At 36.9% G+C, this 18,023-nt stretch overlaps 1 protein-coding gene across 2 annotated transcripts; it reads right to left on the reverse strand.

The window, feature by feature from the left end:
- Positions 1–2,449: 2,449 nt before the first annotated feature.
- LOC142538679 (inactive receptor-like serine/threonine-protein kinase At2g40270) lies at positions 2,450–17,639 on the reverse strand. 2 transcript variants are annotated; one of them, XM_075643983.1, is made up of 9 exons: positions 16,952–17,639; positions 16,701–16,839; positions 15,990–16,061; positions 15,757–15,900; positions 15,521–15,661; positions 4,556–5,010; positions 4,284–4,474; positions 3,949–4,081; positions 2,450–3,152 (listed from the first exon to the last, which is right to left on the reverse strand). In XM_075643983.1, the coding sequence occupies exons 1-9, from the start codon at positions 17,052–17,054 to the stop codon at positions 2,590–2,592; spliced, it is 1,941 nt and encodes a 646-aa protein (XP_075500098.1). In that variant the 5' UTR covers positions 17,055–17,639; the 3' UTR covers positions 2,450–2,589. The 2 variants fall into 2 exon arrangements, with proteins under 2 accessions (XP_075500098.1, XP_075500104.1); XM_075643989.1 differs by lacking the exons at positions 15,521–15,661; positions 15,757–15,900; positions 15,990–16,061.
- Between the last annotated feature and the right edge of the window lie 384 nt (positions 17,640–18,023).

Consider the following 18,023-nt stretch of genomic DNA (forward strand, 5'->3'; position numbering starts at 1 on the left):
GTTAGAGGTTTGGTTTAGGGTTTTGTTTAGGGTTTAGGGTTTGGGTCGAGTTTGGGTCGAGATGGGTCGAGTGAGTTAGAAATTTTTGATATTTTTGAGTTTTGATCATTTTATAATATATAATTCACTTTATATATGATTAGAATGTAAATATATATAAAAAAATTTATTTGTGTAAACATTAGTTATATGTTATAATTTAAGTATGTTAGTTAAAAAATTCATAACAAATAGAATAATGTATCTCTTATTATAACAATGTGGGTTGAATTTATATTCGACTAAAAATCTTAACAAATTTTATAATTCCACTAAAATTCATAACAAATTTTATAATAATAGAACTAAAAAAATTCATAACAAATTTCATTACATATTCACTTTAATGAATGTATATCGAAGCATATGAAATTAATGTTTATTGTATATAAACATTAACAAATTTTATAATTCTACTAAAATTCTTAACAAATTTTATAATAATAGAACTAAAAAAATTAATAACAAATTTCATTACATATTCACTTTAATGTAATGAATGTATATCAAAGCATATGAAATTAATGTTTATTGTATATAAACATTAACAAAATTTATAAATTTTATAATTATACTAAAATTTTTAACAAATTTTATAATAATATGTTTCTCCACCCATCTATTACAATATATTAAAATCTATATAGATTTTACAATATATATAGCTAGCTTTATGGGGCTTCTCGACCCATCTCGACCCACGCGACCCACCAAAATTAGGTCGCGTGGGTCGAGTATAATCTCGACCCAATTTTGTGACGAGTCATAACCTTCGACCCAGTTTTGATTGAAATTGTTATAATTCTTAGCATATAAAATTAAATTACCAAATTGAGTGTACTGCACCAAATATTCTATCTATTTTTCATTTAAAAATGATACAATCTTCTTACAGATTTCAACTAACTTATCTTGATCCTAAAATTAACTTACATTCAAAAAATTGATTTCTTCCAAGTTTAGCGAAAAAGTAAACCTGTAAAAAAAAAACAAACAAAAAGATTATTAATGGTATAAATTTAAAACAAAACAAATGTTATTAATTGTAAAAATTTAAAATTAATAGGTCGTGAAGGGGTCGTGAAGACTTGTGCTTCACAACCCTGGGTCGTGAAGCACGGCTTCACGACCCTTGGCTTCACGACCCTGGGTGAAGCTCTTCACCCTGGATCGTGAATACTGACTAGAGCCAATAAATTTCATATCTCAAAATAAATTTTTTATCAATACGTGATTTTTTTGTTGGATTTGTTGCAAAAAAATAACTTGTAGACTTATGGTTAATTGTTAGCCAAAAAATGAGATGATGGAAGATTGAGAAAAAAAAAAGATTTTTTGTGAAGATAAAGAATGAAATGAGATCTAGAGTTGAGTTGGAAAAAATGGAAAAATTGAGTGGAGTAAGTTTTTTTATTTAATTAAATTATAAATTTTATTATATATAAAATTAAAATACACTAATGAAAAAATTAGTTTTTAAACAAATTTTAAACGAATGATAAAAAAGTAAATTACATTCACTCCCTTTTTCTTAATAAACTCTTCCGTGACTCCATTTTTCCTCGTTCCCCCGACTGTGAGGTCAGTAGGGATTTTGTGGTGTGTGTAGCAACTGCAGGGTGGATGATTTCACGCCTGAAATCCTCATCGCCTACGCTTGCTTGATTTCTTTTTAAATAAAAAATAAATATTAGTATCATGTTCGAGTATAACAATTTAATTTTTAATGTCACGTGATGTTATTCGAGTGAATCGGATATAAAATAAGTGGACAATTCACCGGATGATGAGGATAATGTTATGTTTAGGAAATTTGATCAAGGATAATGACTTCCACTGTCACCTGTGAACAAGTAGAGGAACTCGTGAATGAGCGTCAGAGAGATGTCCGATGTGGCCACTCCGATGCTCAAGTCAGCAGGTGAAAGCACAAACGATATATGTGAGAATATATGCGAGTGTTCGAGTATTCAGAATTTCAGAATCAGTAAATGAGAAGTATACCTGCTATTTATAGTAGTAAATCCAATCATTACCTTGTTTTCAGTGCCACCTGTTAAGTATGATAAGACGGCTGCCCATACTTTCTGATGACTTATCTAACACGCCAAATCCCTATTGTTCTGACAGATAAGATTGCCCATATCAATACACTCAAGTATGGTGCGTTTCTCGAGATAGCCCGGGTAGAAGTTCCCGGGAGTTTGCATGAGAGCACGGGCGCTCAATTGCCCGGGAAGAAAATATCCCGGGCATCTCCATATCCGGCTACTACAGAAAGTACCATGCATATTGACTATAGTTTGGGCTGTCCAATTAATGTATCGGATATTCCATGACCCGGTCTCTTATGGGGAATATCATCACGTGTTTTAATATAATAATTAATTTTGTTTTTAAAAAACAAAAGTAACAGAGAAACATCAAAATTTACGAAACATTTCCCACCATAATCATTTACATACACTTTCCACCTTCATCAATCACCGACAAACACCAAGAACATCTCCTTTACATTCAAGAAAATCCCAGGGAAACCACTTCACAAATTCAATTAGCCTCAGTTGACAGAATCTCAAGCTCTGCCCACCAAAGAGGCGAAATTTTCGGTACTGCTCCATGTGGTCCAATCCCCGTTACCTCCTTCAACATCATGCACACTTCTTGCATAGATGGTCTTCGCCTAGGTTCCGGATTAGTACACATTTTGATCACATTTCCAATGACTTGAAGTTGCTCTTCATGATAAGTTCTTAAAGTTGGATCGACAATTTCTCGTAGAGGTTGAACTCGGAGATAATCTGATGCCCAGTTCTCGAGTGACTCACCACCAACTGAGTATGGCAGCCTACCAGTCATCATTTCAAATAATACGACACCAAAACTGTAGACATTACTTTGTGTATTGGGTTCAATCTTGTCTAAATTTCCTTCATTTTGGTAGATAAAGTCGGACACTTTGCCAGCATAATCTTCGGTTAGATACACGGATGATGATGTCAAGTTTCTGTGGGCTAATGGATGTGTCAATTGGTGCATGTGCTCGAGACAGTACGCAACACCCATTGCTATTCTCAGTCGAGTGGCCCAGTCCAAGTGCTCTGCTTCTCTAACTGAAAAATCCACAAGAATTGGATCATTTTATGGAATGAGGTTTGAAAGAGAACATATTGCTTCAGGTAGTAGCTACTTAATCAAGAATAGCATTGTGAGCAGCAATTATCGCCCAATGAGATAGAGCAGTACCAATGTCCCCGCATGCAAAATTTTCAAAATACTAAGGCTTCACAAATACAAAGGGTACCCTGATTCGACTAACTATCAGTGTTCTAAAAAGTGGTAGGTGGGCGACCACCGCCTAGCACTTAGCGGTTTTTCTTTTTTATCTAAATATCTAATTCTTCTTATTTATCTTATATTTATCTAATAATTTCTTTATATCGGATTCAAACTCAAAATTAATGGCATATTCCTTCTTTTTACCCAATACAAATTGATCGAAAACTATGCTTTACAACATTTTTTTAAAAAAAAAAATAAAAATTAAAGGAAAAAAAATTTATACATTAGATTAGGCAGCCGCCTTGATGAATATTGATTAGGAAGTCGATTTTTTTTAAAAGCGTTAAGAGACATCGTCTTTCGAAAAATCGAGGTGATGGACAATCGCCCAACGCTAGACGGTGCCTTTTAGAACACTGCAAGTCTGTTAACTATTAGCCGTTGTCTATATTTTTCCCCAACATATTATCTTATCATGGGCAGATAGGCTCAAACATATGAAACCATAGAAATCATCATAAATAGAATCAATTAGTTGCAAACTTCATAATACAGACCAATATGACACTAGGAGAAATTGGTGCAAACGTAATCGCACGAATTTAAGAAAAAAATTTAAATACTTACTGTGTAAATGCTCAAAAAGAGTTCCATTGGGGGCATATTCAAAGACCATCATTCTTGTGAAAGGCTCCTCTTCCACACAATATCCAAGTAGGCAAACAAAATTTTTGTGATTCACTTTCGATAAAGTGCCAATCTGCAAAGAACAGCGCATCATATTATTTAGAGGAAAAGGAAATAAGCTCAAGTGGTAACTAATATATTAAGCCATAATTTTTGATAATATATTTCCATACAGTAAGCTCGGTATGACACTAGTTTCCAATGATCCCTGATTACTAAAAGATCGAAAAATTTAGAAACCGACAGATTCTCAGAATCAGTCGTCGCAAAGGTACCTTTTTCCTAAAGTTGGATTCCAGACTATTTGACCATTCCTTCGCAGATGCCACCACAGTAGAAACGACTGCAATTTCTACTCCATTAGATAATGTACCCTTGTATAGATTACAAACCGATGAAGAACCAATAACATTGCTGAAATCTTCACAGGCAGCCACAAGTTCAGATCTTTTAAGCTTTGGGACACCTAAAAAACACCAAAGATAGTGTATGTACAATTATAGAGTAAATCCAATGTCCAAGTGTAACAGAAAAAAATAAAAGTTACCAGTCACAAATGCCTTCTGAAGTTGTCCACTTAATCCTGTTCTCCAAGGATTTACAGTAGCCATCTTGTTGAAATGAAAAAATAAGATGCCGCCAACCAACAAAAGAATCAACAAAGGACCTCCAATGGATGCTAACAGTACCACACCTAGATGGCTCCCCATCAAGGAATTTTGACTCGATGTACTAGGTTCTTCTTCAGGGGTGGCCAATGAAGAGGGAGAAATATGTATATCAGGAGAAGGTGACGGGGATGGTACAACTACCGCAGGAGATAGAGGTGGAGATGGAGCTAGATTCAGCGGGGACCAAGAATGATGAGGGGGAGGAGGTACTTGAATGCTTCCAAATTCTTGTGGAGGTGGAGATCGGAAAATAACTCTCAAGGCCGGTGTACGTCTAGAAGAAATTTGCAATAATTTTCGCCCTGACAGATCTTTCGCTTCCTCTGAATTCCTGTTAAAGATAATGATGATCATTGAAAGGAATTTTATTCCTTGATATATTTTCCTTTTTTATCTTTAATATTTTGCCTTTCTAGACATGAGGATAATCTCGAAATTGATGATATGATCTCTTATAAATTCAATATGTGATATAAGACTATATTTTGATATGACTCGTAATATCTTTAAGATATGATATCATAATATCTTTAAGATATGATATCACAATATCTTTAAGATATTATCCTTGTTTTAAAAAGAGTTTGTTTCCTAATGAAATTGGTTTTTCTATGTTAAATAGGACTCAAAGGAGAAGAAACAAAAGCGTGAGAGAGTGACGATACAGAGCAAAAACTTTCGGAGAGACAGAGATGCATTTGTACGAAGAAAAGGTTTTCTGATTGAAGCCATCTCGTGATTGATAACTTGTTGCTGTGAAGTGCTGCCAACATCCGAAGACAACACCTAATCACCGTGTTGATTAGTGTGTGGAGTTTTGAAGATTTTTTTCACTTCTCAGTTGATGCATCCTATGTATTTTGGTTATACGGTTTGTTAGAGGTTTAGGATGCAATTTGTTACTCGCCTTAATAAGGGAGTTGTTTTATTCTTTCACTAGTATTGGTTTTTGTAAACTTACAAGTTTTTCTAGTGAATTATTTTGCCCTGAGGCACCGCACAAGTATTTTATACTTGTGCATAATTTACATCTCGTATCTCGTATTATTATCATTATTCCAGCTACGTGTAGGTGTGTTAAAATCATAATTTCCGCTGCATGTTGTCGTGGGTGTTACAACACCTACGCACAACTCCTACATTCTGATACACACAACACTCACTCTCAACTCACACATACACTGTGGAAACAGAACTTTCAATTGGTATCAGAGCTTCCACTTGACGCTACTAAGTGAGATCCTGTTTTGTTTTGTTTTGTTTTCAGAGTGAAAAGGAATTATGGAAGGATCAACAAATACTGTTTTTAGGCCTCCCGTGTTGGATGGATCAAACTATGCATTGTGGAAAGTAAAGATGAGGGTTTTTATTAAATCCATTGAAGAAAGAGCTTGGCAACGTGTACTTGATGGTTGGAGTCCACCAAAACTCGAGGATGCTGATGGAGACACACGGCTCAAACCTGAAAGTACATGGACTGTCGATGAAGTGCAAACTTCAAACTTTAATTCCAAGGCTCTCAATGCTATATTTTCATCTGTTGACACAAGGATGTTTAATGTAATCACCACTTGTGTATGCGCCAAAGATGCTTGGGAGATACTCCAGAAGCACTGTGAAGGATCCGCAAGTGTGCGTAAAACTAGGCTAAGGATGGTGACATCAAAGTTCGAAAGTTTGAGAATGGAGGACAAGGAGTCTATTCTTGAGTATGACTGCCGGTTGAGACAACTCTCAAATGAATCACATGGCCTAGGAGATCCCATACCAAATGAAAGATTGGTGAACAAGGTTCTAAGATCTCTTCCTGAGAGATTCAATGTCAAAGTTTGCGCTATTGAAGAATCTAAAGACACTTCAACGATCAACTTGGATGAACTAATGAGTTCTCTCAGAACTTTTGAGATGAATCTTGATCTACAAAGGAAGGATAAAGGGAAGACAATAGCCTTTGAAGCCTCAACCGAATCTTATGATGAAATCCTTCAAATATCTAAAGAGGTGGATAAGTCTGATTTAGGTGAGGAATCGATCTCTCTGTTTACTAAGAAATTTGGTGATTACTTGAAGACTATGAGAGAAAAGAAGAAAATTGGACAAAAATCTGAACTGCCCAATAACACCACTTTTGCAAAAGCTCAAAAGTTTACTCCTATGAAAGGACAGTTTCGACCAAAAACCGAAGTGCAAATCCAATCTAATGTCAGAAACCTGGACTCGGTGCAATGTAGAGAGTGTTCGGGATATGGACACTATGCCAATGAGTGTGCCAATCGACTTAGGAAAAACAAAGGCATGACTGTCACCCTGAGTGATGAAGAGTCTGATGATGATCAAGGATCAAGTGAATCTGAAAATCACACATCGTTATCTTCTGTGATCAAGGAAAAACGCTCAATGCAAATCAATCCTTTGGGTGTTGCCACAGGTGTTGCAATACCGGCCGCAACACCTCTTCGAATTCAGTATGTCTTAAATCTACAACCCTTGCGGAGGCAAGTCAGTCTGAAACTCAAGAGGTAGATGATGATGAATTCATTCTAGAAAGTGTGCAGACGATGTACGAAGAATTATATGAAAACTGGATCAAAAGAACTAAAGGAAATGCAATTCTCTCCAAAGAGAATGCTGAGTTAAAGTCACAAATTTCACGACTTGAAGTAATCTTAAGCAAGAAAGATTTGGAATTATGCAAAGTCAAAGAGGAACTTGGGGAAGCAACTCAGATTCTTGCCAAGATGAATTCAAGTTCATCCAAACTTGATTCACTTTTGATGATTGGACAAAATGACAAAGCTGGACTTGTTTATCCGAACAGTCTGTTCGAAATTGGAGAATCTTCCAATACTGAGAGAAAACCAACTGTTTTTGTCAAAGGAAGTGTTGAAACCTCAAATGCTACACAAACTGAAAAAGGTGCTCCATCTAAAAGGCAAATATCTACCAAGAAGTCCAAATCCAGAAAACGCCACTTTATCTGCCACTATTGTTTTAGACCTGGTCATATCAAACCCTACTGCTTTAAACTGAGAGATGATTACAAGAGATGGGAATCAGAACAGGTGTTGCCACAGGTGTTGTATAACACCCGACGCAACACTGCCAACAGAAAACCGACGGTAAAAAGGGTTTGGGTACCAAAGGCTAAGATTCAATGTTCCGTTATTTATACTTCATTAAAGACTAACATTGCAGGAATATGGTACTTTGACAGTGGTTGTTCGCGCCACATGACAGGTTCTAAAGACCATTTGATTGACTATGTTGAACTGAGGAGTGGTCATGTGACATATGGTGGTGGTGCTAAAGGAAGAATTGCTGGCAAAGGAACCTTGAATGTTGATGGACTGCCTAATCTACACAATGTGCTTTATGTCGAAGGGCTTAACTCAAACTTAATAAGCATAAGTCAACTTTGTGATGACGGTTTGCATGTTAAGTTTGATAAAGACAATTGTGAAGTGTTTGATAATTCTAATACTATTTTGACAGGTACAAGGTCTGCTGATAATTGCTATCAACTTGGAGAAGACTTAGTATGCAATCATTCAAAAGTAAGTGAACTAAACTTGTGGCATCAAAAATTGGGTCATGCAAGCTTCAAGACATTAAAGAACCTTGGTAAGTACGATGCTGTGAGAGGTATGCCTAATTTATCCTCTGGAATTCCGTATGTTTGTGGTGCATGTCAAAAGGGTAAGCAAACACGTGTTCCCCATCAAGTGTTGCAACACTTTGGGACAACACGGTGTCTTGAACTCTTGCACATGGATCTTATGGGTCCAATGGAAGTGGAAAGTCTTGGAGGTAAGAAGTATTCATGCGTTTGTGTGGATGATTTCTCTCGCTTTACTTGGGTAAGATTTCTTAGAGAAAAATCCGATACATTTGATGTTTTCAAGAAATTACATGCTAAGATTACTAATCTACATAATCTGAGGGTTGGTAAGATAAGGACTGACCATGGTAAAGAATTTGAAAACTCACACTTTATATCATTCTGTGAAAAGAGAGGGATAACTCATGAATTTTCGGCCCCTAAGACTCCTCAACAAAATGGAATAGCCGAAAGGAAGAATAGGACACTGCAAGAAATGGCTAGGGTCATGTTAAGTTCAAAGAATATTTCAAAGAGATTTTGGGCCGAGGCCTTGAACACAGCATGTCATATTTCAAATCGTGTGTACTTAAGGAGTAGTTCTTCTATGACATCCTATGAAATCATCATGGGAAAGAGGCCGAACCTTAAGTATTTTCATGTCTTTGGGTGTGTATGTTATGTTTTGAATGACCGAGACCATCTTGCAAAGTTTGACTCTAAAAGTGACAAATGTTTATTCGTTGGTTATTCATCTAATAGTCGTGCCTATCGCGTGTATAATCTGAGAACAAGAACGACTATGGAGTCTATTAACGTTGTTTTTGATGATCTTGCAGATCTAACGGGAAAAACAATCGAGGATGATATTGATGGGCTGCTGAACGAAAGTGAGACACTGCCTAACACAGATGTTGCACCCGGTGTTGTAACACCGGAGACAACACCTGCACTGGCAGAATCAAATGATGAACTAGGAAAGTATACTGAGAATGATGAGAGTGTAACCAATGAAGAGATTGATATTCCCAGCAAGGTTCAGAAAAATCATCCATCATCTCAGATCATTGGAGAAACATTTGGAGGAATGCAAACGAGAAGAAAGGAGAAGGTAGACTATCGCAAAATGATGGGACTAGTATGCATGACTTCCGTATACTCTCAAGTAAGTCACTCTTGTTTTGTTTCACTCATGGAACCCAAAAATATAAATGAAGCCTTAAAAGATGAATTTTGAGTTGATGCAATGCATGAGGAACTTGAACAATTTGTTAGGAATGATGTGTGGGATTTGGTTCCCAGACCCGATAATGTGAATGTTATTGGAACCAAATGGATCTTTAAAAACAAAACTGATGAATCTGGAATTGTTGTGAGAAATAAAGCTAGGCTAGTGGCTCAAGGGTATACTCAAATTGAAGGAATTGATTTTGATGAAACGTTTGCCCCTGTTGCCCGGATTGAATCGGTTAGACTTTTACTTGCTATTGCATGTTACATGGACATAAAATTATATCAAATGGATGTGAAAAGTGCCTTTTTGAATGGCATCTTGAAAGAAGAAGCTTATGTAAGCCAACCTAAAGGATTTGAAGATCCACACCACCCGAACCATGTCTACAAGTTGAAGAAAGCACTCTATGGACTTAAACAAGCTCCAAGAGCATGGTATGGAAGGCTTACTGAATATCTGCTTGACTTAGGCTTCAAAAGAAGTGAGGTTGATAAAACCCTTTTTATTCAAAAATCGAAGCATGATATTCTTGTGTGTCAAATTTATGTGGATGACATCATTTTTTGTGCTTCTTCTCAAAAGCATGTTGATGAATTTGTTAAATGCATGTCTACCACATTTGAAATAAGCATGGTAGGAGAATTAAGTTTCTTTCTTGGATTGCAAATTAAACAAATGCATGATGGTATCTTTCTATGTCAATCCAAGTATGCCAAGAATTTGGTGAAGAAATTCTCTACTGAGAACACTAAGCACATGAAAACACCAATGGGGTCGACTATCGCAGTATCATAGGCAGTCTTCTTTACTTAAGTGCAAGTCGTCCCGACATCATGTTTAGTGTTTGTTTGTGTGCTAGGTACCAGGCTGATCCTAAAGTCACTCATCTAAAGGCTGTCAAAAGAATTTTGCGATATATATCTGGAACAGTTGACTTAGGTTTATGGTACACCAAAGAAACAAACACCAATTTAGTGGGCTTTAGTGATGCTGACTGGGCTGGAAACTTAGATGATAGGAAAAGTACCACGGGTGGGTGTTTTTATCTTGGTAACAATTTGGTGTCATGGTATAGTAAAAAGCAAAATTGTGTATCTCTGTCCGCTGCTGAATCTGAATATGTTGCAGCTGCTAGCTGTTGTTCACAACTTTTGTGGATGAATCAAATGATTAAAGACTATGGTTTCAACAGTGACACCTTAATTGTATACTGTGACAATTCAAGTGCAATTGATATTTCAAAAAATCCAGTACAACACTCTCGAACGAAACACATAGACATTAGACATCATTTTATTCGAGATTTGGTTGATAAGGGTACAATTCGAATGGAATTTGTTGGAACTGAGAACCAACTGGCTGATATCTTTACAAAACCATTGGATTTTGAGAGATTTTCCAATCTTAGGAAGTCTCTCAGCTTGTGTACACAATGATCACTCACGGATGTTGTCCTCGGTGTTACAACACCTGTGGACAACACCCAGCATGCATGTGCATTTTATTTTTAGGATGCTAGACATATTGCATACATCCTGCTTTGTGTGAAGCCTGTAGAAGTGTAGGATACTGAATGACGTGCTCTCAGTTGTGAATCAAACTTTCCATCAATATTCTCCAAAGAATGGTGTGTGCTCAATCTAAGTCATAAAGCTGTTGAGGATGATCGTGTACCACATGATCCTGTCCAATGTAGATAATGACTTAGAAAATTCTTGAGCAATATGGTGAAAAATAGAAAAGAGAATAAAATAGAACAAAAAAATGTTTAGAAGAAAATGGAAAAAGCTACCTAGAGGAGTCCAATGAAGATCGTTCTTCTAGTGTGGGAGCTACCACTTCTAAGTCAAAATACAGATGGAAAAAGCTACCTAGAGGAGTCCTATGAAGACCGTTCTTCTAGAGTGGGAGCTACCATGTCTGAATTAAAAATGTTCAAGAAAGTTTGAGTCCAACTTGTGAGTGTTGCCAAGAGGTGTTGCCAACACCTAAGTACAGACTGATCACAGTTTGATCACATGCGTATGCGTTTCATTTTTTATCATACTTTAGGCATAAATTTAAGTCATTCATACTGCTGTTATGTGAATTCATCATGACCAGTGGGCTATCAGTTTTTAATTCATGAAATACGAAGAAAACCCTAACCGACTTAATTTTGAAATTTCTTGATTTCTAACTGTTTGTGGGGTTAATTCGACGTGGTGTTTTATCCTGCCTGATTTCTTGAAATAATGATGGCACTGTTTCAGAAAGTTACCGTTGGGTGAGAGTAAAAATTGAGTTGAAAAGGTGCTGAAGTTGCGGCTCAACAGAATGTTACCGTTGGAGAGGTGTGCTTAAATATTTAGGGATAAATAAGGAACAACTTTACGGGTTACTATTTTCCCTCATATTCTAAAATCTCTCCTACCCTAACTATTTGTTTTCTTTTTCGCGCAAAAGTATCTGTGTTCTTCGTAAATTTCTGTCTTCTTCGAACTTCCCTACTTTGCTATTCTCTATTTCGCAGATGGCTGGCTTTGATCCTCAAGACATTAGGAGTGAAATGGCTGCGAGCATGGGCGACAAATCACCTGACACAACACCCACAGCCGCAACCGATGTTGTGGGCATGGAAATTGTGGGTGTACCAGAAGAACCAATCCCGCTGGAAATGATCGCTCCTGGTGAACCTGGGAACGAAATCACTGTCGAGAATCCCCCAAATTTTGAGGCCGTGAATAGAGCCTTTTCCCCTGCTCCTATGCGCCGTAAGTCAAAGAGACAAACAGGGTTCGATCCTGACTTTGTCCCTACCAAGAAACCAAGGGCATCCACCGTCCCATTTATTCTGGACCCTGATTTCTCATCTGGAGACGACTCCAATGATGATGATTTTGAGTTGGTGGCTCGCCCCAAACCAATTGTTGCTGCTAAGGAATCTGGTTCTACTTCTGGTAGTCAAAAGCCAAACCCATTCACGGATTCTCATGAAGCTGCAGAAGAACAATCTCCTGGTGAACCTGAAGATGATGAACAATCTTTGGCAGAGTTTCTTGCTCAGCTCAAAGAAGATAAGGCCGCCCGAAAACAAATGGCTAAGGAGAATGAACCTGACTCAGAAATGATGAAGGAATTCGAGCAAAACCGGCATGGTGCCTCTGATGACTCCTCCTCATCGTCTGTATCTGACTTTGAATCTGAGGAACAAGGTGATGATGCATCTGAGGACATTGACTCTGAATCTAGCGAGTCTTCTGAAGATGATGCTACTGATGTTGCTGCCGGTGTTGAGGTGGATGTTGACAACACCGAGCACAACATTGACTCTGCTGACTATGATGTGAGTAAGTCTTTTTCCCCCAAATTTTATTCTGAGGATGCCTTGGCATTATGGCCGCTGTTTGTTCAGAGAGAGTTGGTTGAGGAGAAAAATATTGATGTCACTGCCTATGGGAAATACAACCTGGTTGAGTTTCTCAAACACAGAAAGTTGCTATCCACAGTCACCACTGTTATGCCCTACTGTCGCCGTGTGGTGTTAGAATTCTACTGTAATCTTCTGCGCAGTGTTGGACATGAGGAATCGGTGAAGTATGAGAGAGTGTTTGTTCGGGATCATATCTACAAGTTCTCCCCGTCGGTGATCAATGAATTCTACAACACTCCGGATCTTGAGGAAGCTGACGAGGATCTTGACATACATGCTGTCACCTCTGTGCTCACTGGAGGTGTGATCCAAGTATTCCCCGACTATCCCAAGAAGCTGAGCGCTGCTAATCTCACGTCCTTCTACTCTGTCCTACATAAGACCTCCATTTGGAATTGGACCCCGTCAACAAATTCCACCACTGTGACCAGATCTCAAGCCCTAGTTTTGTTTGGCACTGGAAGGGCCTTTAATTTTGGGAGTTTGGTGTTCAGGACAGCATTACAATATGCTGAAGGGGACTTCAAGAAGACTAAGCTACCATATCCCTCACTGATCTATGGGATCTTGGAGTCTCAAGGGTTCATTAGGGACATTGATGAAGATCTCTGCCTTGTTAGAGACTCCCTGAAGATTTCTCCTGTGTATTTTAAAGACAACAGACAGATTGATCTGCCGTGGGTGACTTCCAGTGTTGCTCCGGATGTTGGCAACACTGATGATACAACATCTAAACATGTGCCTGAGACAGCTGAACAGCCACCTACAGATGTTCCTCCTACTGGTTATGTCACACTGTCTATCTCCTACATTCAAGCTCAGATTGCCTATGGTCGACAACAGATTGAAAATGCCAAGAAAACCATTGAACATTATGAAAATCAAGTGGCTGACTATGAGCTTCTGCTGGGTGAAAGTGTCCATTCTGGACAAAAAGGGGGAGTAGATACAGATATAGCTGGAACCAGTGGAGCAAAAATGGCTGATGATGATGCCAGTAATGAAGGATAATGAGATTTTGAGTTTTTTTTCTCTCTTGATGGTTTTAGTATTTTAGTTGTCCTTTTATTCTCTCTGATCTTTGTCCCTCCTGATTAATGAACTATTTCGGTGTTATGATCTGAATGTTGCAACATCTAACATACAACACCTGTGTGAACTGTATTTTTCATCAGGGGAAGGCTTAACGGTAGAATTCAGGGGGAGTCAACTAAAGTTGGCTAAGTCACTGATTTGCTAACTCAGGGGGAGCTGAGATGTACAACCATTTTTGGGTTGTTTTGTCCAGAAAGGCAAAAAGGGGGAGATTGAAAGGAATTTTATTCCTTGATATATTTTCCTTTTTTATCTTTAATATTTTGCCTTTCTAGACATGACGATAATCTCGAAATTGATGATATGATCTCTTATAAATTCAATATGTGATATAAGACTATATTTTGATATGACTCGTAATATCTTTAAGATATGATATCATAATTTCTTTAAGATATGATATCACAATATCTTTAAGATATTATCCTTGTTTTAAAAAGAGTTTGTTTCCTAATGAAATTGGTTTTTCTATGTTAAATAGGACTCAAAGGAGAAGAAACAAAAGCGTGAGAGAGTGACGATACAGAGCAAAAACTTTCGGAGAGACAGAGATGCATTTGTACGAAGAAAAGGTTTTCTGATTGAAGCCATCTCGTGATTGATAACTTGTTGCTGTGAAGTGCTGCCAACATCCGAAGACAACACCTAATCACCGTGTTGATTAGTGTGTGGAGTTTTGAAGATTTTTTTCAATTCTCAGTTGATGCATCCTATGTATTTTGGTTATACGGTTTGTTAGAGGTTTAGGATGCAATTTGTTACTCGTCTTAATAAGGGAGTTGTTTTATTCTTTCACTAGTATTGGTTTTTGTAAACTTAAAAGTTTTTCTAGTGAATTATTTTGCCCTGAGGCACCGCACAAGTATTTTATACTTGTGCATAATTTACATCTCGTATCTCGTATTATTATCATTATTCCAGCTACGTGTAGGTGTGTTAAAATCATAATTTCCGCTGCATGTTGTCGTGAGTGTTACAACACCTACGCACAACACCTACATTCTGATACACACAACACTCACTCTCAACTCACACATACACTGTGGAAACAGAACTTTCAATCATGACCATGGTCCTTGAAAGGAGTAAGAAAAGCTTTGGGTGCCGATCAAGATTGAAACATGGACACCTTACCCCCCCACCCCTCCACAATTTTTAAACTACAAGAAATGAAACAGCTCAAAAGCATCCCCAAAACCAAAATTGTGAGTCGCTGAGAAGGGCAATGCACTAGAAAGGGAGAAAATCCAGGATATCTGATGGTCAAGAAACACGAATGTAAGACAGGGCTTTTTGCAACAATCTACTCAAAAACATTGAATCAAAATATAGGTCTGTATACAAGCACAGAAATTATTAATTTGCTCCATTGGAAGCTTTTATGTTATCTAACTTCTTCACCACAAAACCGTATAAATGCATAAACTTAAATTTAGAATAACAATACGTCAATACCTAGCCTAGATGAAAAAACAAAGAGTAAAAATTCAACGCGAATTTACCATGAGATTAGCAGACCATTGCATGATACTGTCTGCGCAGCAGTGGTTAAAAGGTCGTCCTGTAATTGAACTTCAGATAACTTTTGAAGTCCATAAATATTGGGCTGCATTTTGTCAAGGAACTCGTTGTTGTCCACTAAACTAAAATAATGAAAAATCAAACAATATCATGAGCCATGATAAAAAAAAAAAAAGTTCTTTGGATAAAGATAGAGGTAGTTTGGCCGTGCACTTACAGAAATCCTATCGAGAATTTGTTGTGAGGATTGCAAGGAATATGTCCACTGAAGTTATTATATCTGAGGTCTAAAAACTCCAATCGTTTCAAACTTGCAAGCTCTTTGGGGATGACACCAAAAAAAGAATTGTTGCGTAAAATTCTGCAAAAAAAAAAAAAAAAAAGCAGCTATAAACAATTCATGAAAAAATAATTTGGACATGACCAGATAAAAATCGATAACTGTCTTACATAGATTTCACATGAACCAGGTTCCCTATATCTGGTGCCAGAGTACCATTTAGACACAGATCTTTCAGGTTTCTGCAGATAATAGGATTACAAAATTTCAGTTTCCAGTTTGTATGATTAGGTTTGCATAAAAACAGTATCACCTCATAAATCAAACGGTTGAACCTTGAATTATGAATCTGAAACCATCAGGTAATGTTTGTAACATTAGATCTCATGATTGATGCCACAAAATGATTTATTCTTTTTTTTTTAAAAAAAAGCACGGCTCTACTCATTGATAAGAACAATGTGACTAAAGGTCAAAATACTGGATTGAAGTTTGTGACCATTTACTAAAAGTCATATCTAAGGTGAGCCGAATATAATAGATGGTAACTAAATGGCAAGAACTCCACCAAGGTCATCAGTCTGTTTGTACGCTTGCCAAGGAAAGTGCCAAGTTACCAAAAATTGACAATTAAATAAACAACATTTTCTAGATGCCCTCGCACCAAGAATCGATCTCTAATTTTACACGAGAATATGGTTAATTCTCTGGATAACAATTGTCATGGCTTAAAACTGCAACACAACAAAGAACCTCTAAGCAGAGCTTGCCCATAACTTCGTACAGAACAGCATGATTTTGCATTATCTATTCTAAATTAGCAAAAAGAAGAACAATCAATTTCGCCAATTTGCATTATCCATGGAAACCATTAAACTTACAAAACCACGACATATCCTTCAGAGCATCCAACTCCAACCCAAGAACATGGATTCTCCACTCCAACTTCATCTTTCCAATTTGACAGAGCCCCATATGGATCACTAAACACCTTCTCTTTGACCCTTAGCAGGGCCAAACCTAATAACACCAATAAAATTAAGAACTCAAAGTCAAGCTCTGATTACTACTACTCCACATCGATGCAACCAAAAACTTAAATAAAATTAAAACGAAGTAAAATTGAAGTAACCTTCATCATTGAGAGAGCAGCAAAAGCTTAAGTTCAGCAGATACAGACAGCCAACAGCTAATGCCGACAGGAGACAACTTCGAGATCTCCATAGCTCTTCCATTGCATAAAAAACTAACTAAAAACCACAATTTTTTTCCAACAAAACGTGCTGATCCCAATACCAAGAAAAGGCAACAGAACCAATTTCTTGAAAATCTTCTCCTCAAAAACCTCGTCGACTCAGTCCAGCCCACTAACGCAAAGCAACCAGAAAGTTGTGGATAAAAAAATGAAGAAATTTAAAAAGCTAAGAAAGAGATAAAGGTCTGTAAAAACTGTTCTTGCTTGATAATGCACAAAATATATAACAAAGACTGTTTCTTGAAACCGCGTTCTAGTCACACATATTACGTACTAAAACCTCACAAAATGGCCTTCATTGACCTCAAAAATCCCAGCAAACTGAAACCCAAATACCAAAAGGTTTTTTCGGAACTGCACATTCTCTGAATTTCATGTATATTCGTGAAGCCGAATGCGTTTATTTTTTTCAAAATTTTCGATGATTTTTTTAAGATACCCCGCCGGCGTGTGACTTTTCAACTGCTGATTCTAACCGATGATCATTCATAAAACTGAAGTAAATTTTGGCATTGCACAATATTTTATTGGTGATTGTATAACATGAATCTTGAATGTAGTTGCGTGAAAAAACAACTGATGTTCATTAAATAGTTTTTTTCAAAAAGAAAAAAGAATGAAAGAATTTTTTTTAGTGAATAAATAAATAATTCTCATTCTCCGATATCTGGAATTTAAAATAAATAAAAGAAATACAGTAGATTGTATTGTATTATAAAATAATAGTAAGTTTATTGTGAGACGGTCTCATAAATCTTTATCTATGAGACGGATCAATCATACTGATATTCACAATAAAAAGTAATACTCTTAGCATAAAAAGTAATATTTTTTCATGGATGATCCAAATAAGATATCCGTCTCACAAAATACGATCTATGAGATCGTCTCACACAAATTTTTACCATAAAATAAAATATGATTGTGTAGAAAAACTTTTGTTTGACCT

This window comes from Primulina tabacum, chromosome 1 (assembly GCF_025594145.1).
Source record: "Primulina tabacum isolate GXHZ01 chromosome 1, ASM2559414v2, whole genome shotgun sequence".
Classification (NCBI taxonomy): domain Eukaryota; kingdom Viridiplantae; phylum Streptophyta; class Magnoliopsida; order Lamiales; family Gesneriaceae; genus Primulina; species Primulina tabacum.